The sequence below is a fragment of the Melospiza melodia genome, chromosome 1, assembly GCF_035770615.1.
Source record: "Melospiza melodia melodia isolate bMelMel2 chromosome 1, bMelMel2.pri, whole genome shotgun sequence".
In the NCBI taxonomy this organism is placed as follows: Eukaryota; Metazoa; Chordata; class Aves; order Passeriformes; family Passerellidae; genus Melospiza; species Melospiza melodia.
The window spans coordinates 139,173,132-139,194,111 of NC_086194.1; the positions used below are offsets into that span (position 1 = coordinate 139,173,132).

The 20,980-nt window shown below is 41.3% G+C and overlaps 1 protein-coding gene across 1 annotated transcript; it reads right to left on the reverse strand.

Annotated features, from left to right (window-relative positions):
- Positions 1 to 819: 819 nt before the first annotated feature.
- On the reverse strand, positions 820 to 16,807 carry VCPIP1 (valosin containing protein interacting protein 1). The gene is made up of 3 exons (XM_063169700.1): positions 14,026 to 16,807; positions 8,935 to 9,021; positions 820 to 6,035 (listed from the first exon to the last, which is right to left on the reverse strand). Exons 1-3 carry the CDS (start codon positions 16,712 to 16,714, stop codon positions 5,164 to 5,166), a joined length of 3,648 nt encoding a protein of 1,215 aa, XP_063025770.1. The 5' UTR covers positions 16,715 to 16,807; the 3' UTR covers positions 820 to 5,163.
- Positions 16,808 to 20,980: the final 4,173 nt, after the last annotated feature.

Here is a 20,980-nt window from a genome sequence, read left to right on the forward strand (position 1 = left end):
ACACCCATCATTTTAAAGAAGGCTTTACTGCTAGCACACTTGGAATTAAGGCCTTTCAGTAAATACAGGAAGAAGTAACACAAAAGTTTTGCAGATGGGTTTTATGGCTTGTTTCTAGGCTCAGAAGTCTTGATTAAAGCCAATTTGTGAAACAAAGTACCACATGTAGCTGGTGGGAAAAGCATAGAGATAATTTAGATAGTTGTCAATATGTTCATTTTTGAGTATTGCCAAATTTTCAAAAGCATAGTTCTTCCAAATTGTACTTATTCATACTTGACTATTACATGCACACATTAAAATTTTGCTTTGAAATACACTTTGACCAACGTTTCAAATCACAGATTGTAAGGTATCTTAAATGCTGACTTGGTCAGCATTTTTCTACATCTTCTTCATGACAATTTTGAAAAAAAAAAAAGATTCAGGTCTTGAATTTTGGTCTCAAATATATCAAACATACACGGTGTAGAAATCTCTCAAATTCAAAGTTCCTATGTGTTCAATGAAATACTTAGATTAGGCATGAGGTCAAAAAACCCAAGTTTTTTCTTAAAGAGCTTTTCTCTCAAAAAAATATTTTGAAAAAGAACCATTACTAAAGGAAAATGGGTAACATCAGATTTTACTTTTCTAAGAATTGTATCAGTTTTTCAACCTCTGTACTAGTATTCATGTATGGAAGTATAATGCAATTTATATGCAAAATGCAGAAATTAATACATTTTCAACTGACTCATTTTGTAGGCAAATCAGCATTAATGAAACAAGCTAATGTGTGAAAGGCTAGATAAAAATACACATTATAAAACCAAAGCAGATGTTTCAACTTATAGTTTTAATATAGCAATCAAAGAAAATTCCAAATACTGTACAGTGAAGTGTAGTATAGTACACTATATACTGTTATAATACACTATTGTTACATTACTGATAAAAAAATCAAATATAATTAGTACAGCAATCACAAATAGAACAAACCAAACCTTGCTGGATAACAGCCAGTACTGTGAGATGGTATAGTTTCTATGCTAATTTATTTTTAATTCAACATGTAAAGCACTTACTTTTTAAAAAGATTTTTTTCTAAATATATACACTATTTTAATTCCTATTTATACATTTTAAATAGCATTCCCTCCTAAAAGTGCACTCTTTCAATTCTTGGCAATAATCCTCATCAAACATAAAATAACTCTGAAAATACCACTCTTGTTTCAACCTTTTATTGCTCAACCACAGGCATAAGGGCTCAGAGGGAATCCTGCACTCTAAAGATCTTAAGCAACTTCTTCATGAAGCTAAACTGATATCCACAAGCAAAACAAAGAAACCACTCTCTGTTGTGGCTTTTTTTAACAAAAGGATTAACTTCATATTCATATTATTATTATTTTACAAAAGCATGTAGATTCTTATATTTAAAAATAGGAGCCAAACAAATGTAGAGATAACAGTGGCATCTTCTTAAATCATTCATTTTCCATACAACTCAGATCGAGCATCACTCTCCCAACTGTAAACATACCAAGAATTTTGTTACCTGGCATTTTCAGCGCATTGAAAAAGTGGCAACAACTCCACTAACCCTGTGACAATGACAACAGATTCTACTTCATGAAAGAGTGTAAATCAAGTATTTTGGCCTTGCAGGGTTGTTAGCACACAGCCCTGTGGCACTGTGCCTCTGTGACACTGCTAAAGCACTCTGGCAGAGGCAACGTCTAGCTTGTATTTTGCAGCCAGCACAAGACTGGTAAACTACATGGAATTCACAAAGCCAACAATGCACACAGCTGTTTTGTGACTATAACAGGGAAGACATCCCAAATACATTTCTTTGATTTCATTTGAAAATCTGCTATTTCTTTTTCCTCACTGAAATGCAAACAATTCAGAGAGAAACAGCACTATCAAAAAGTCAACTAAGCAGCCAGCCATTTGAAGTAGTAAAAGTTTTGGAAAACTGATCTGTTCTCCTGAGGTTTCCCATATGCTCATCAGCAATCTAGTTCATTCCCTTTTTTATTTTTGTACTAGGCCTGTATTTTTAGCAATCATCTTTTCTTTGGGTTATACTTACTAAGCCATAGTAGCATTTAGGATTTTCTAATGATGTGTCCTCTTTGCCATGAGACACAGCATAGAAGATCCTTGGCCTTCAGACAAGAAGGAAATCAAGGTTGGAACTCAAAACCGCAACCTCTTTCCACAGGCAATTTGGAAGCAAGAATTTGGGTTGGTTGCCTTTACTTTTCAAGAAAAGGGCACCATTCTTGACATTTAAGAAGTCCTACTGACACATCTTCTCATCCACAATGAGCCAAAGTCTTCCCTGGCCTTGTACTCCAGCAGCATTTTCCTGACTCTAACAGGGAATTCTAACAAACACACTGGTGCTTCTTGGACAGGCACACAGATTTGTCTCCACTTACATTTGCACCCACTGCTAGCAACCAAATGAAACATCTGTTCCAACTTACACTTCAGTGTTCATTATTTCACTTCTCCTGCACAGTCACATCTCACTGGCACATAGATGAAGTTTAGCTTCACTTGAGAGTACCAAGAGCTATCTATTTTTCTCAAAACCACTGATATTAAATGCATGAAAAAGCTATGTGAGATAAGAACACTGCAAAGAAATATGCACAATCCTGCCTTCCAGAATTCACACCAGCAGATCTTGTGACTGACATTTTACCAGTCCTGTGAGACCATCTTCTTTTAGGAACTGGAGGGTTCTGCTCTACACGACTCGAGTGGGCCTGAGATGACACTAATGCTGAGTCAAACAGAGCTATTATCTGTTTCTATGCCTATTTAGATAAGAAGGATAAGTCAAATTACTGCTGAAATGGGAAGTGTGTCAAAACTATACCAAGCCTTCCTCTTTACACAGTAAAAGGCACACAAACTTCTGCAGGCTTACCAGAAAGGCATGAAAGAAACATTTTTTCCTTGAAATAAGAATGATGGGCAATAAATATTTCAATTTATTTCAAACTTGAAACTCTGTCATATACACTGCTCGCTCATTGTTTTTCCAGTCAAGGAAGACTTTTTTCCCCTAAAGAAAAGGTTAAAACTATCAAAGCATTGGTTACCTGGTCTAAAATGCAGGAGATCCAGGAGATTCCTCCCCCCCATCCTCCCCCAATTGACATTCTTTCCCAGAACAAGTCACTGCTATACTTTTTTTAACACTGTGACAAAGCACAAGCCTCTACTCAACATTTTCTATATAGATGTAGCCTTCAGCGAGCTAGACTGATTCATGGGAGACTAAATGTTTTCAGAAGTCATGGCAGGCTTCCAGGTGCTGCATGTGCATCCTGTTTCTCATTGAATAAGCCCTGCCAGTTAATCAGTGCATCAGCAAGGTCAGTTCTGGCAAGCCAATTACTTCATACATTCCAAGCTTCCAAATTGCTAACTTACCGGATAGCAATTTGAGATCTTAACATTTTTCATTAACATTTAGTTGTGAAAATGTGGTATTTATATTTTACCTCTAAGTAGTGTATGAAATCATAAAATATTTGCACCATCTACATAAAAAGTTAACCAACAGAGCAATTTTAATTTACTTTGACAAAAGAGAAGGGCTATTCTTTAAGTGACTTGCTTCATTTCAGTTCTACATACAAAAATAAATCCTTCCCCATGGGACATTTTCTCATACTAACCCTTAGAACTGTTTAAGTGATTAGAAATGTAAAAAGTGAGGAGACTTTCCTGAATACAAACATATACAACACAAACCACATTTGTGAACTGGTAAAAACCTACATGTGCACAAACACAGACTTCAGTATTTAAATGCTCTTAATTCCTTTGAAGCTGTATTAAGATCTTTTCATCCATTCAATGTTATTTTACCATGAGAAGAAGCAACAATAGTGCATTTAAATGACTATGAAGATAGGAAGCAAAGTGCAGTATCAGAAACACATTCCATCCTTAGGGAGCAAGCACAATGGCTGCTTCTTAAAAACTAGCACTACAGGTCTGATGAACACACTGCTTAAGTGGATACCAGCTCTATTATCACTGATGCAGGGAAATCTGCATCACAAGCTGAAGTGAGGCTGAGAGAGGTGGGTAGTCTTTATAGACACTGAAACAGCTTGTATCCCTTGTTCCCACAGAGTAAACAGCGAGCTTCTAAAAGCTCAATTATCACCAAACACTTTAGGATAATGCATGTTAGAGAGTCATTTCCTTCCAATAAATTGTTAATTTGCTCTTAAGAGGACAGCTGTTATTTCATTTTTGCTATTTCTAACCAATGCTAGCAATCTAAGTCTTCTAAAAGAAATGGATTTGCCATTGAACATTTGCTCTTACTTGCAATTGCCAACTCTAATTGTCTCAAAAGTTGCACAACCACCTGACCAGTTTGGTATTTGGGAGGAAATGCTACCAAGAGAGCACCAAAATGGTTGTGTTGGCTCAGACAGCCAGGCACAACCACACCACATTCAATGTGGCTTCATCATATGCTATGTGGCCTTTTTTATAACTTGCTTTCTAACTGACAATAGGAGAGCTTAGACTTCAGTTTACTAAAGTGACACTTATTTCAAGATCTCTGAGAGGAGGATATGAATGAAAAAGTCATTAAATTGGAGAAGTGTCAGCAAAGTTTTAATTAAAAGTACTGTATATGCTGCATTATCAAATTGAGCAGAAGTTTAGTTTCAGTTACTTTTTGAAATGTATGTCTAATTTATGACAATAGGGTATTTTTTATTGGAATTAAGAACCTGGGACAGAATTAACTTTGCCATGTTTCTAGTTTTGCCTGTTCTAGCCCTTCCAGTAACCTTAAGCTAGCATGGTAAGAACCTTGCATGGGCTTAAATTTTAAGACTTTTAAGAAATTAAAACTTACAAAGAATTTTCAAGAACCCACATGTACAGCAGATATTCATCTCAGTGCATTTTCTAATAACTAATTTACAGGTAACAGAGCCAGCCTGGGCAGCAGTATGGTAATATTGAAAGCTATTGCCAATCACATGCTTATCATGCACTGAATAAGATGATATAATCTTTGACATACATACAAGATTTAATAACTAATCACTTTGTGTGGCCCAGCCAATAAACATTACATTTGAACAGTAATTTCTTCTACCCTTATTAGATTTTAACCTATCAAGAGTGATCCATTGGCTCAGTTGCATTAGTGATTCCTGCATCTTGACTATCCATCTCCTCAAGCTCCTCAACAGAATTTCCCTTTTGTGCTTTAGACCTTGCAGGGAATGTTGTTCCCACAGAATTCACCATGTTACCATCAGTTGACTCAGTATTCAAGTGTTCAGTGCCACTTGGTGCAGAGAATGATTCGGGTAAGGCAGCCTGAAAGCTCCCAGTTTTAGCAGTTGAACTCACTGCCTCTACTTTTCTTTGAGATACATCAACTGATGCTGACTGCTCTGTATTCTGATCCCGCAAATGTCTATCCATTGAAGCCTGAATAGAAGAGACCATTTCCTGCAACTTTTTTCTCTGTGCCTCAATCAAAGTGGGGTCAAGCTGCCTGCTGTCTCTCATTGTCACAACTCCCGGAGCAATTCGAATAAGCTCACTGTTACCAGAAGCAGCTGGGAATACAGAAGGCTCAATTTTAGCAGAAGGACTGAAGTCCGTTTCTGTGCTATGCTTTCTTAAAAGTGGTGTTTCCCTGGCTCTTTGATCGTGTTGTTGACTACTAGATGCAGTTCCTAGGGAATGACCCTTTCCTTGAAATGCAGTTATGTTATGTAGTTGTTCAGATTTCTTTTTCACTACTCCACCACTACCCAGCTTGAGTATTCCATGTGAAGGACTTGCTTCCCTGCTTCTTGAAGCAGCTTCTGCTCGCACTTGACTTAAGGCCTCTTTAACCAGCTCTTCAACATCGGGGCCGATCGGGAAGTGCCCAGCAGCATCCACACACAGCTCCAGTCTGTCTTCTGCTGCATTGTACACAAAGTTTTTACCAGGCAGATGTGGGAAAGTGCAGTGCTTGCCATCAGCCAAACCTATAAGGACAGGAAAAGTTATTCAAAGTGCTAACATATTTTAAGGCATGCTCTGAACACACAGTAATTATTTTATTTAAATTTATTGAATTGAGTATGCAAAATCAAACACTGAAAGTTACTACTGTGGTAGAAAAAAAAGTAGGCTTTTATGCCATACAATTACCACAGCATGCTGCAAAGATGCTGCTGCCTTCTGTGATGACTCTGATGAAGAGACAATACTGTACTATTACAAGATAAAATGACCACACTGCTATGACTTGCAGTTCCATGCTTGCAGTAATGTAAAACAAGCCAAACCCCATCACTACCACCACCCACACCCCCAAAATCACACAAAACCAAAACATCAACAATCAAACCCCAAAAACTGACAAGGAGAACATTTCAAAACACTGTCCGGAGAAATACTATTTGAGACTACTTCCAGACTAGTTAGAATTGTAGTAGGATTTCTGGTCGCCCAACTGCTGCTAAGCTTGAGGAACTTCAAATTTGCTATTTGAGAGGAAGTGTTGCTAGATTCACAGAAGTGTTTCAAGCTTACTGTATTTAGTAATCCCAGATATTATAACTATTAACCTTTACAAAATAAACATAAGGCATAATTTTATTGCTCTGCTGTTTGTTTAATTGTCCCACTTGACCAGTCTGTTAAAATTGAGAGTTTACTAGATAATTTTAAGTTCTGAAGTTTCTTTGTGCCAAAAATGGACAACATTCAGTTTTTACAGTTTATCACCATAACACAAAATAACTCTTTCAACTCTCTCCCATACAGGCTGTGGTAAAAGCAGTAAGGTATCACTTCAGTGATGGTGGCTTTCTGTGAGTTAAAAGCTATCTGCAGATGAAAACTTGGCTGCAACCATTCTCTTCACTTTAGTTCCATCAGCTATGCATGGAGAGCTACAATGAAAACAACACAGTTTAAAAGGTGTGAGGAACAGATAAATTGTTGGGATTTTTCCTCTCATTCTCAAAATTCTTGAAGAAAACCACCAGAAATTATTCAGAAGGGAAGAAACACAACAAGCAAATTCTATTTCTGTATTACCAAATACAATGCTTTCAAAATGAGTATTCTGGGCAATAGTGGAAAAAGGTCATTCAATAATTTGATAAGTTATTAAACTCTTTTCATCCTAATGAACCTACTTATTAATCTCATCCTCCACAGCTTCTGATTCACATACGCACAATTGCAGAGGACCTACAAATAAGATTTTATTCTGAGAGCTTCAGACATGTAGCTCCTTTCTTTACATATCCATGGGAACCAATAACCAAACAGCCAAAATGCAGAACAGAATTTAACCTCAAACACCTACCTGTCTAACTTCGCCTGAAGAACATATTTTAAGTACATAGTTTAGGAGCTCAACTTTCATTTGCAAAAGAGAGAACCGAAACAATTCCTATGATTGACCAAAACTGCCATCCCAAAATCTCAAAGTAGGACCTTAAACAAGATGTATTAAATCAAGTTTCAATTGGTTAACAGTGCCTACACTTCACAGACAGCTTTGTTCCCAAGGTCCAGTGTAATAGGTGCATTATTACATTACCTAAAAGATTACAAATAGGTAAGTAGCTTCTTAAAGTGGAAAGATAAGTCCGATTGTTGCATAGTGAAATTGTAAAAGTGTACTAATGCTGAAATAGGAATTGTACCTACCAAGTCAGTCTGTAATTGAAACTATTGCACTTCTCTGTATGCAGGCATTATCTGCTACATCCTTATTTCTCACACAGTAAGCTGGGAAAAATGGCTTTTAAGTTAGACATTTTTTGTGAGTTGGGTTAAAATTCCTTGGACTTCACGATTTCAAATCTGGCTAGCCATTAACTGGTCAAAAATACCCTTTCCATCAGGCACTGTTTAAGCTGATTCACTTTCCACAAACAATGCAGCACTGGTTACTGTACAAGCAGAGTAAAAGAAGGAAAACTAAAAGGAAACATATAAGACACTTAGCATGCTAACTCTATTATCAGGCTAATAATTCAGTGAGAGTTAGTGGGCATTGAGTATATCACACATTTAAATTTATTTCCAAAAATAAGTAAGATAAAGTTAAGGTTGATAAAACTGCCTAAGAAAAAAAATCAAATAGCAAGAAAACAGTAAAGGGACCATTATAATAGCTGAAATCACAACGGCTAAACTGTGAATGCAAAGATTTCATCAAGAAAATAAACTTGGAGAGAAAATAACTCCTTAGTACTTTCTTTTCTAAAGAAACAGTTGCTCTTTTTTGTGGGCAGTATTTTTAAAGCCATCTAAAAATCAAATGTACTCTACTTGCTTGGTTATTCTGCACAGAATCCAAGATACAACATTCAGCAATTCAAGAAGGGGATGGATAGTTTTGCTTTTGAACAATAATCTTAGGAACATGAAAAACAAATTTAACCAACCATTTAAATTTAAAACTTGCAGTACCCTGTATAAAATATCTACCTAAGAAGAACAAGAAGGATAAACTCCTTATCCAGTAAGCATCTTGAAGTAAAGGAATAGGTGTTATGATTTTCTTGTTGTTTGATCTTTACAGGAGAAAAAGATTAAGAAAACAAAAAATCAGCTGATTTTTTTTTTTTGGTCATATTGTTACTAAGAAAAAAAAAAGAAAAGAGTTGTTTGTATAATTCAGGAAGTGAAAATTTCAGGAAGTAGAGGTTTAAGTTCAATTAAATAGGTTTAGGCAGATTCCCTAGTCTTAGTCTGTCTGAGGGAGCATTAGGACTTCTCCAATATTTAAGAATGAAAATTTACCATATTAATAGAATAAAAACAATATATTTATGCTTACAAGTGACTCAAGACCAATTTACAGTTTTCAGGATTTGGAAACAGAGGAAGGAAGGAATAAAAACAAAACCAAAAAAATACCTGTTGTTTTCTTCATTATGCTGTAGAAGACTCCACCCTGCTGAAACAACTGAGGAAGCCCCTTTGCGTAAGACCAAACATCTTCTCCTTAAAAATCAAACACAAACATTAAAATTAAACAGTTGTATTTTCATATTATAGACAATGGCTGAAAATGTAACTCCTTAAATCAAAAGTGGAGTCCTCACTCTCTTCTATGCAATTAAGAATTTGAATTTTTATTGCAAATGCACAGAACATGAGCCTGGGACATTGAAAGACTTTTAGAAAAACATAACACTGTCTGCAGTCAAATATCCTACATGTTCTAGAACAAAGGTTCCCAAATTTGATTTGATCCAAGGTGCAGCTCCTGGTTCTTTGCCAAGCCCTAAACACGAGTCTCCATTCCCCTCCTACCTCTGCTTTCAACATTAAGCTAGGAAATTACTAACACACTTCCAAAATTCAAGCACATACCCTTGCTCATTAAAACTTGAATTCTATATCCCTACACCTTCTCAAAAATTAGAGCTCAATTTCACAGCTGTGACACAGCAGACAATACTGCAGCTGAGACACAAACGAGCACCCAGGCAGCTGCATAGAAGCTGTGTCTGTACCTTGCTTTTCTTGAGAGTTAGAAACAAAATACCAACCATGAGGCCCTGGCAGTCCTGTATAACCAGCGTTCCTCAACAACGCCAAAAATGGCATTGAAATGTGACAACTTTAAATGCCATGGAGAGGGAAAAAACCAACCTAGACTACATAAGGAAAGGAATATAAAGAACTGAAAAATTGGGTTACAGTGATGGAATATCAGTGACCTAACAGCACCTGCTCAATCATTTCAGATCTGCATTTTGCCTATACCCTTTTCCTTATTTTGCTAACCACTTACCTGCTTCAGAGAAGTGACATGTGCTGTAGCTGTCTAAGCAGTACAAAGTTCTAATAAATTCTATTTTCCTGATGTAGGAACAACTATTGTGCATACACATTTTCAGAAAAAATATTATTTTCCCCACTTTCTATCAAATATACAAGGAGCATATTGATACATTTTAGTCAGAAACTGCCCCCTTTTGTAGGGATTAAAATCTCAATAACAACATCTCTCAAATTTCTATTAAGATTGGAAAATGTAAATCTTCAGCTATAGTTAACTGGTTGTACTACTTGGATAGAGAAAGCTGGAATGTGTGAGGCTGTAAAATATGATCACCAATATGTCTATGCTTGCTGTTATAGGGAAAATAAAATAAAATAAAAGAGCACAGGAGGTACAGGACTCCCTGCTCATCTGTTCCCCCACAGTTGTCACTCACCTCTCCAATGCAAGCATTACTCAAGCCCCCATTCACTTTACAAAAGTACATTGCACATTCACCACAGTCTGACTTTGGATGTTTTAAAGACAGGAGATTGATATAATCTGATTCATTTTGAAAACATTCCTTCAAACCATATATGCTCAGGTTCATTGCATTCCTTCGCACATCAAGCTCACAAATTCAGCCTTTGCTTCCAAGATGAACACTGAAGTAATAAACCAACTGCTCTTCTTTCTCATTTTCCATGATCTACTGAAGGAAGTCTTCTGTCACTGCCACCTGTGTCCTTAGTGTCATTGGCAATTTGAAAGGCACCTCCCTGTACACAGTGCCTCCAGCGCATCGCTGCTGGGCCTCTTGCAAGCCTCCCTGATGGTTTAAACACTGCCCACAGGAATCACAACAACCACTGCACTGACAACTATCAGGATACAGCTGCTGAGAACTACCAGGATACAGCTTCAGTCCACTGAAGCCTGAAGAGGCCATAGCCAGCAGGACTCCATACTAAGGACTCCTTTACTGCTGCATTGAGCAACCCATTACTATTTGAAGGACTCCTTTTCATTACACAAGACAACCACTGGACTTAAAGAAGAAGTCCAGTCTTAGAATTACTGAAATTCTCCAAGGAAAGATTCCCTATTTGCTGTGGGCATGATTTTTCAAGCCTTGCACAAGGGAAGCATCACTGTTTAGACAGCCTTTTATGCAATACTAACAAGTACTGCAGGCAGGAAAGCATGGAGAGCAGGACTCACAACACAAAAGCATCAGCCACTGAAAGAAATACAAACTAATGACACTGTTTTGATAGACATCTCCCACTGGAAGACAAAAAAGCCCAGAGTTACAACTGGACTTTCCCAGATCAGAGGAACTAGTGTGTGTGACTCAACTAAACTACATTTGAGGTTTGCACGCTTTTGTTGCTAGCTGAGTTTTACCGTTTGTTTTGGATTTGTTTGCCATGGTAGCAAGATGTTTATAGGTCACAAGTTAATTTGGATGAACATTTAGTTAGATTAAAAACTCCCTCATGATACTACATTTATGAAAGACAGTATACTGTTCCTACTCCAGCACACACTTCCTCAGCCAGACCTCAATCCCAGAACATTAAGGTATGGGAACAAATCAAGACTGTCCTACCCACAAAGAGGCCTCGTTCACTGATGTAAGTTAGCCTGCAGCTGCTGCAAGCCCACGACTGTCACTTCAGACAGCAGAGAGAACACACAAAGTGAAACACAAATAAAAAATTCAATTGATAAACATATGTTATAGGGAAGTTCAGCTGGCTTCAAAGCAAGCTGTTTAATTCCATGAAAATCCCGGTATCACATAATACATTAAATTTAAACCTGGCTATTTTGATTCCTTGTGTATGGATGAATTCATCAGTGAAAAACAAACCAATCAAAATAAATTCATATCTGGCTTGCACATATTTAGAGTGCTTCTGCAGGGATGCAAATAAATCTGGTTTAAAATATAATGGTTGAAATATGTTAATGCAAAATTCCAATTCCTTTAGTAATTTCCCTACAGAATTCTGCATTTTGAGCTTAAAAAAAAATAAGAGAAAGCTTTACAAAAAATCATGCATAATATGTTAATTGGTCCAGAAATGAGTGTTTCATTTCCCATGAAAAAAATTTTAATTTTTAAAAATTGTATACAGAAAAACTTAAGAACATGATCTAAGATTCTAATAAGTAACTGAGACCAGAAAAGAAAAATTCTAGTAACTGGAATAAGAAAAATTCTTAATTCTACAGGAGACTCTGTATGAAAGAAAATGTTTTAATCACACAGAATGAATAATTATGGAAGTCTGAAGACACACTTCTGCTACAGGCAGTGGGGAAAAGAAAAGTGTGTCCAGCCCAATGAGCTATAATCTATCACAACAGCATCTCCCCTCTACACACTCTAACCTCACTGCAGTACAGCAATCTTTTTAGCAAAATCAAGTTACAAACCTGCCTCTCAGATCTTTGCAGCAGTTTTAGCAGTACAGAAATGCTGTTGGAAAAAACTAAGGCTTCTTGTCTCAAAAAGGCTGAATATGCCACCTTGAGGAATTGTCACCCTTAAGAAAGTGCAAGGACATAAAAGGTTAGCTAATCTGTTCAAAAATCACAATTGTGAACAGTCTAGTGACTAGATTTCTCTCACAAGTATTTTTAAAGGAAAATGAAGACCCAATGAGAAAAAATATGATATAATAACAGCATCTTATTCAGCAGTTGCATAAGGCTTTATAACTGGTAGGTTTATCACTTGCTTCTGATTTTACTTCTATTAGTAATGCACTATGGATGCAGCCAGAGAAGGGTGAGATAAATTCTATTCCAACTGATGCTCTTAAAGCAGAATTCAACAGTAGTGATGGCAAAGACAAAAAGCCATTCTTGCATACAAAGATCAGCTCACAGTTTATGGATAAGCACCTGTGAAATAATAACACACCTTAATGCTTAAGTAAACAAGATATTTTTAAAGCATGCCAAAGATTTATGAAGTCAGTAACTAAACATCCAGCAGTATTTCCTGCAGACAGGAAATAAGCTTCCTCTTTTAAGCTTCATCTAAAAGTTAAGACAACTTTTAAACCTAACTTTTTCCTGCACTTTGGAACTGGGGTGTAAATGTCAGTGTGACGAGGGGAGTAGTGATTCAGCAGACTATCTTGTAAAAGACACAGCAGTAAACAATCACACTTGGAAAAGAATCAAAGTTCTGCTTGATGAACTTCTGACATAGCACTCTGTGATTACGTAATTGTTTCGTTTCTGAAACATCACATGCTTTAGCCACACCAAATCCCTCCAGCAAAAGAGAAGGCTCCCACAAAAAAACCTGTAAACATGACTATTCAACTGGTTCGCAGAGCTGAATGTATGATAATTACAGCTCTACTTCCTGCCAGAAAGCAGCAAGAACTGTGAAACCTGATGAACAAAATACACAAACAGGGGACCAAGTCTACCGAGTTCAAGAAGAAAATAAAAAACACAGGCACCTGAGAAAAGTCCTTTTGTCTTGAATTATTGACAGTCAGATTTACATGACTTATAATTTATAAGTATAGCTTTGCAACCTTATGTCCAACCTTTGGAATTCAGATCCATGTTTAGATTCTTTCAGTTTCTCCTCTGTTTATATTCTGAAATAGTACTTTCCTTAAATTTTTAAAAAGACCAGATCTTAATTTAAAACTAACGGATTATCTAAGGAGAAAATGCCAAGTTGATATGCTTAAACCAAGACAACTCCCTGTGGGGCCAAATGTCAGGATTTCCTCCTACTACAAAGGTGAAAATTTGTTCCTCAAACTTCCAATGAGCAGACACTCAGCATCCCCTTCTCACCCCTGCTCTGAATTTATTTCCTGAAACCTGAAGGAGATGTAGGAAAAAAAAGTCTGTAGCTTTCACACATACACTTCCAGTGTGTGCCTAATGAGAGGCAGGAAAAACAGAGAGACAGGACAGCAGAGGCAATGCAATCACCTCTAAACAGCAATTTTTGAAAGAGGACTTTGTAGCAAAAGAAGAACAAGTAGCTCATATACCCCATATATACATTTCCAAAAGTCACTGAGAGCATATTAAATGTTCTTCTAATAAAGGAATAAGGGATTTTTTTTTCAGCTACAAGATTAAGCATGATTTAAGAAAAAGGGAAATGTGTATGTAACTACAGCTTGCAACATGTTATCTTCTACTTAAAAACACAATTTTGAAGAATAACACGAAGTTAGCCTTACCCATGAGCGTTGCCAGAAGACAGAGTGAATACATCTCCTTGTCAACTTGCTCTTGCAGATCCTTTGATGAGATCTTACTGGTCACAGCAACATCTTCGTGCTTCACAGCATGGGCTGAGTGAGCTGAGGCAGCCTGCCTGCCTTCCTCCTTGCCCTTCAGAATCTCTATGGCAATCCTGTCACCGTGCTGCAAAGGAACAGGCTCGTTTTCCATGCCTTCTTTGGGAGGCAGAAGCTCTTTTGGAGGAAAGCCGTAGCGAATACACTGCAAATACGGGGGAATATTAAATTCTCTTGCTATGCCTTCCTGGAGCTCCAAGAAGGTGGTAGTGCACTTCAAGGTAAGCATGGACTGCCTCCCATCATTGGTGGTTATCCGAATTTTCTTTTCCTTTGCAGATGTTGGAGAATACGGGGTTTTGGTGGGTGTAGCGGGCGCAGACGAGGGCCCCTCACGGACAGCCCCGGGAGAAGCAGTCCTGGGCTGCCCTTTATGCTCTTGTTTCAATTTCTCACTTTTCCGTTTCTGCATTACAGAAGCCTGGTCCGCAATGTTCTGCTGAATAGTTCTCTCAGCCTTGCTCATATTCAACTCCTCCTTGTGCAAAGTTTTAGTCTTCTGTCCAGTCAAAATGATTTTGGTTGGAAGTTGCGACTCTAATTCTTGTCCTTGCTGTACATCATCAGCTCTTTGGGCGTGAGCACCATCGATATTTACAGGGGTATAATCATCAGGGTTCTTTTTGGCAGTTTGGTGCAGTATTGTGTTGACAACTTTCTGCACCAGAATCTCACTACCAAATTCACCGGGGAAGTGCTTGGTAACAAGTTTCATGGCGACATCGTACACATTGCTGTTCAAAGAGGCATCACTTTCATACTGGAACCAGTAGACAGTCTCTCTCACCACTCTTCCACCCCACTCTAGAGTTATAGGAAAAGCTTCAGGCAGATTGTCATATTCTTTACCTTCCCAGTAATGCTTGAATCCACAGCCACACTTGCCACCTGAAGACCTAGTATTAGTTCTGTCTCCATCAATATACAAAACAGACCCATCTTCTCTGACGCGACGCATTAGGTTACCGTGGCACCAGTTACAGACAGTCAAATTACTCAGGCCATAGTCTGGTACCAGCACATCCTTCACAGGGTTGTAAGAACACACCAGACTGTTCAGAGGAAAACTGTAATTTTTGTCAGGCCTTAGCTGGCCATGAGTACTTTTTGCCAGGTTATACAGCTTCCCCCCAGGAGCCAGCCACTCTGGGGGAACGTGATGCTCTGAGAGAGCCCCACAGATGAGGCACCTGTGAAGGCGGTTGTCCATCACTGCTTTCTTGGCAGCTGCAGTGACCTCTTCGGGCTGGACCCCTATGACACCAGTCCTTCTGTAGAAATATTGATGCACATCAGCTACAAGACTGGGGTGGATACCGTGTTTACTCATGAAAACCTCCTCCATTGCAGCAACAAGCCTCATCAAGTACTTGTCCTGCAAACTTCTGTCTCCTCCAATAATACAACCACCATCCTCCTCTAACATGATGTACTTTTTGATGAGGTCTTGAGGAACTCCCCAGGCTTTAGGAAGCAGCTTCCTAGGCAGCTTAGGTAAAGCAGCACCTTTTATTCCAACCAGAGGAATATAATGGTTACGTCCTGAGCTACTCCACGCAATACAGATCGGCTTGTTTAACATGCCATCTTTCCCCATGCATTTTTCCAGAGGTATCAGACCAGGGAGGAATGTTGCTGAATAATCTCCAGAGCTTCGCATTCCACTCAAGGAGTCTAACAGGATGATAGGCCGGTGAAGCACGTTGGCCAGACCAAAGATGTGAATATTCCTAAGGCCCATTGGCACACCTTCTGGAGGAACAAACAAAGGGTCACATTCATTGATAATATCCTCCCACTCTGCAGCATCAATAAAGTCATGGAAAAGTGCCTTGTAGTGGCTCAGATTCTCCTCAAAATGCTTCTTTAGATTCTCTCGGAGAGCATGCCAGAACAGCTCCCTGCCAACAAGCGCTCGTGAGACTGCATGGACAAGGCAGTGGCCATCTCCATCCACGTGGACAGGAATGAGGCACTCTTGACTGTTGTTGGCCTTCTTGATGTCCTCCAGGGTGTCGTGCAGGTAGATGAGGCTGCCGGAGCGGTCCTTCCCATAGCCCATGGTTTCGACGTGCTCTGGCTCGATGAGGAAGGCGCGGTCGCCCAGGAGGGAGCAGTCAAAGATGTCTCCCTGGTTCATCTCCGTAAGGAGCTTGGCTTTGCCAGTCTGCTTGTCCATCCCATAGCGGGCCAGGATGGGGGCCAGGAGCTTGCAGTGGTAGTTGGAGAGGCCATGGACTTTGACGAGCTCGGTGTTCCGGCGGGGCGGGCCGGCGCCGCTGACGCCCAGCAGCGCGTTCCGCAGCAGGTTGTGCAGCACCAGGTCGGGGTCCGTCACCTCCTCCACGGCCAGCAGCTGCCGCTGCTCGTGGCGCCGCCCGCAGTCCGTGCACTCGATGCTGCCGCTGCCCTGCGGCCCGTGCGCCGGGAAGAACAGCCGCGCCTGGCATTTGGGATCGGGGCAGGTGCCCGAGAAGATGCGCCGGTCTCGCTTCTTGGAGGCGGACGGAGGCGGCGGCTGCGGCTGCTGCTGAGGGGACGGCGGCGGCGGCTGCTGGGGCTGGGACATCGCTCCGCTCCTCTCCGCCCGGGCTTCACCCGTACCCGCTCCTCCGCCGCCCTCACAGGCGCATTCCCTGCGCGCCGGACAACGACCGCCGCCTCTCAGACGCCGCCGGTGCCGGTGCTGCCCGTGCGGTACCGAGCGCCGCCCGCCGCCCCCCGCCCGACGCGGAAGCCGCCGCCGCTCTCACCGCCCCTCGGCCGCCTCAGTGCCCGCAGCGCCGCGGCCTCGCGCACTTCCACGCCGGCGGCGCACGCGCGGCGCTGCAGGGGCAGATGGGAGCGATAGTTTCGTTCGCCGCCAAGACCCGATGTGGGGAAGGGATCTACGTGCTTTGGGGAGACTACAGAGTCCGTGATGCCACGCGGCGGAGAGTGGGAGGGCGGGGCAGGGGCGAGTCCCTGCGGCGTTGCTGGGAAGCGTAGTCCGCGGGCGGGTGGGCCGGGAGGGACGGGCAGGGCACTCGGCGGCGCTTGTTGCGCTTCCTGCGTGAGCGCTGGGGGAGGTAGTAGGGTGTGAGGTAACACCCCCACATATACATTCCTGCTTTGTCTCGCTCGGATGTCGGTCTGATGTGACACCCCACGTGTATATTCTTTCTCTGTGCCCCTCAGGTGCTGGTTTGAGGCGACACTCTACGTATATGCCTCCTCTGCCCCCCTCGGGGGCGGCTCCGAGGTGACACCCCGCCTGTACATCCCTCCACTGCCGCCTCACGCCCCGCAGGAGCACCGGGCGAGGTTCCCTCCCGTGTCACCTGTGCCCCTGGACAGGCTCGGGGGGCGGAGGCTGCTCAGCTCCGACAGGCTGCAGCCGGCAAGGGACTGACAGGAAGGGACAGGGCGGGGGCCGGCCCCAGCCTTCGCCTCAGCACTACCGCTGAGGGGGAATCTGAGGCTCCCCGGGGGCTCCCCGGGCACGGAGGTTTCCAAAAGCACGGCAGGAGCGTGTCCTGCCGGGCACAGCGCCCTGCCAGGCAGCACTGCCTGCAGCCGCGGGCACCCGGGCTCTGCCCCAGCCGCTGCCCGACAGCCTCGGCGGGCAGGCCCGGGCGGCGGCGGCCGCGCTGTGCTGCCCTCGGAGCTCCTCAGGGAGCCGGGAGCTCAGCGCTCCCTCGCCGGGGTTTCGATTGCCGAGAAGCCGCGCCGGGCTGCTGATCCGGGCGGTGAGCTATCTGAGCGGAGGTGTTCCCCGGCTGCCGGCTGCTGATAGCGACAAAACAAGGCTCACGGGGACGCGAGAGCAAGCTGTTAACGCGAGTGATCCCTCCAGCTGGTGCTACGTAGGGAGATAATGAGGGAACGGAGCTGGCGCTTACGTTATCTCCAGTGGCCGTCTGAAACGATACTTTTGCCAAAATGAAATGGAATAATGTTCACAACTTCCAACCTAATTGCAGGGCTGGCAGCGTATTCATGTGGAGAACTCAAGGAGGGATATTGTCAGCAAACGGAGGAGTTAAACTCTCTGAAGGCTATTCCAGATAAAGATTTATGCTTAAATTAAGGAAAACAACAGCTGAATGTTGAAGGACAAGGTGAAACCTCACAGCGTATTTGCAAGTACCGGTGACCTATTCCTGTTCGCAAGGGCAAAAAAAAAAAAAAAAAGACCACTTCCTCCCTCCTCCATCACCCTTGTTCTACCAAACAAACACCTGGAATTTACATCTTAAGGCCTCACCTATTCTACAGTCACTCAAATGATCTAAAATTAGAATAAAAATCATAGAGATTGAATCAGAGAGACAGTATTGTGCTTGTACTTTCCAATACAAAGGGATTGAAAATTTTCATTAATCTATGGAAAATAATTTATGCATCTGACATTTAAATTATAAAGATTCAGATGATTAATACATACAGAAAAAAATCTGTTTCTGTGCTTTATCACAAGCTTAAGGAAAAAAATGGCTCCGGGCCTGGCCCTGTGACAGACTGAGCACTGCCACCTTCCAGTGACAGCAGCTGAGCTGTGCATGCTCATTCCCTTTCAGTTTCACTAATTTGTCAAGCACAGAAAATATGTGCATGTGTGTAAATGTATGCATTCCACAGTGTCATTTTTTATCTGATCTTTTAAAATATGGGGCAGGTTTGAAGAAGAAAAGATTAAATTTATGAGTAAGATTTTCATTCCTGCCTGCTGCTAATATTTTTAATGTGTATGACAGTAAGGTAGCAGCATCACCAGCTCCACAATCCTGCCAATGTGCCTTGTACTTGGGGATAAATCAGCAGTCTGTGCCCATTCATTCCTTAGTCTCCCCTTCGTAAGGAGCAGGAACGCAGTAAAAATGCAAATAGGGAAGGCTCTGTCTTCTGTGAAACTGTGTGGCAGCAGCTGAGAATGGGCACCATTCAGGGCATCGGCCGGAGACAATCCTGTGCTAACCCGGCCTGCAGTGTGAAGAAATGTCAAAAGAATTTTTTGCTGGCCTCTGGAGCAATCCAATTTTTCACATATGGGAAATAAACACTTCTGTTACCATTTAATAGTACTTTGTAGTCAATAATAGAGAGCACTCTGATGAAATAATTCACTTGTACTGTCAAAGCCAATGGAACTTATGATGTTTTGTTTACTTCCCCAACCAGATGTTTTTATGAAAGTACTCTGACTGTAAAGTCAAAATCATTTCTCCTTTCTATTCCTTACATTAATTTTACTGATAAATTATATTCAGTAGAGGAATCTCTCTTTTATGGTGGCTTGACCCTAATTAACATGGATGTTTTTGATGAATGACATTTATAAGTTTTCCAGCTATATGCAGACTTATGATCATGATTGATTGCCCATGCAATTTCTGCAACAATAAACTTTCATTACGGAATCTTTGATAAAAATCACAATTCTCTGGCAAACTAATAATTTATGGAAATTAAATGCATCTTTATTTAGAAGCTTTATACACTGTATCTGGCAAATAGGATAAGGAAGTTCTGTGTTGTAACACTGAATACAGATTACACAAGTAACTAAATCTTTAAGCAGCCTTAAAGGAAAATTCAGGAAATACAGTGTCTGCCTGGTTATTAAGTACCCTGCGGAATGTAGCAATGAGTCTTCCCAGAGATCATGGCAAGAGCCATGCTATTTTCACAGGCAAACAACACCATCACAGTCAAGAAAGTGGGATTGCAGATCACACTGATTACTAAGTTAAGTCTATTTGTAATGGGTCAGAAGAGTGATTAATTGTCAGCAACAGGGCATACCTGAACTCGTGCCACTTTGTTGACGAGAACCAAGCACTGACAGTCAAAGTACCAGGCATTCATTTCAGGCCCAGGATGGAAGATGTAAAAATTTCAGTTTGATCTTCACCCAGTGCTATTCTGTCTCTTCTTTGTCATTTACCCTCAGGAAATGGGTCATTCCCAGGTCAAAGCAATTATTTTTCATAGGCACTTGTTTCTTTGGAAGAGCAATGACAGAAGTTTCCAGCTAAACAGAAACAAAAGGCTTGTGCAGCATGCCAAAGAACAGATCATGATAAACTGATAGATGGTCTTTTGTCAAGAAGTGAATGTTATTATCAGCCTTCAGCTACACCTCAGCATGCTCTTCAGAAAGGACAGCTAAAATCTGATGTTTTCTTTATTGAAACCCTTGCAGAACTGATTCTGCCTAGCCTGCAAGATAAGCAGTTTAGCCTAACCTGGCTCTGAAAGCTCTCTACGTGTACACTCAAGAAAAAAGGAGAGAGAAAACAAGTGTGAGCTAGAGGGAAGAGGGCAATATCATCATGCCCCACAGTGAACACAACATTTTTTAAAATTTAGATGTGACAACCTAGCATCTAAAAGACATGTGTAGATCCACAACTGGATAGTACTTATGATATCATAAGTACTATTAGCAGTACCAGCTACAAGGAGGGAACAACAGCATGTGCCCCACTGCACAGAGCAGCTTTGAGTGTTGTGTGGGCTCTTTACTTCTTGCTCCTGTTTAGCCAGTTTGGCACTCACTCCCTGACCACTGCTGACCTCTGTATCTTATTTTGCCCATGACCCAAGCAGGAGTTGTTAAAAGCCCAAACACTCACCATCATGCTACCTGCAGAATTCCAGAGGGGTGTTGGTCACAGGCCTCCTCATCTCCTGGTCCTCAGAGGCAGCGTGCAGCCCAGCAGTGTTCTGGAAGGACAGGAATGACCACCGAGCAGCTTTGGCTTTCATGAACCTTTGGGTTAATTAATAGTTAGTCAATGGCAGTCAGAAAACAGCACCTGACTTGTCCTGGGGGCCTGGGCTGGTAGCTCGT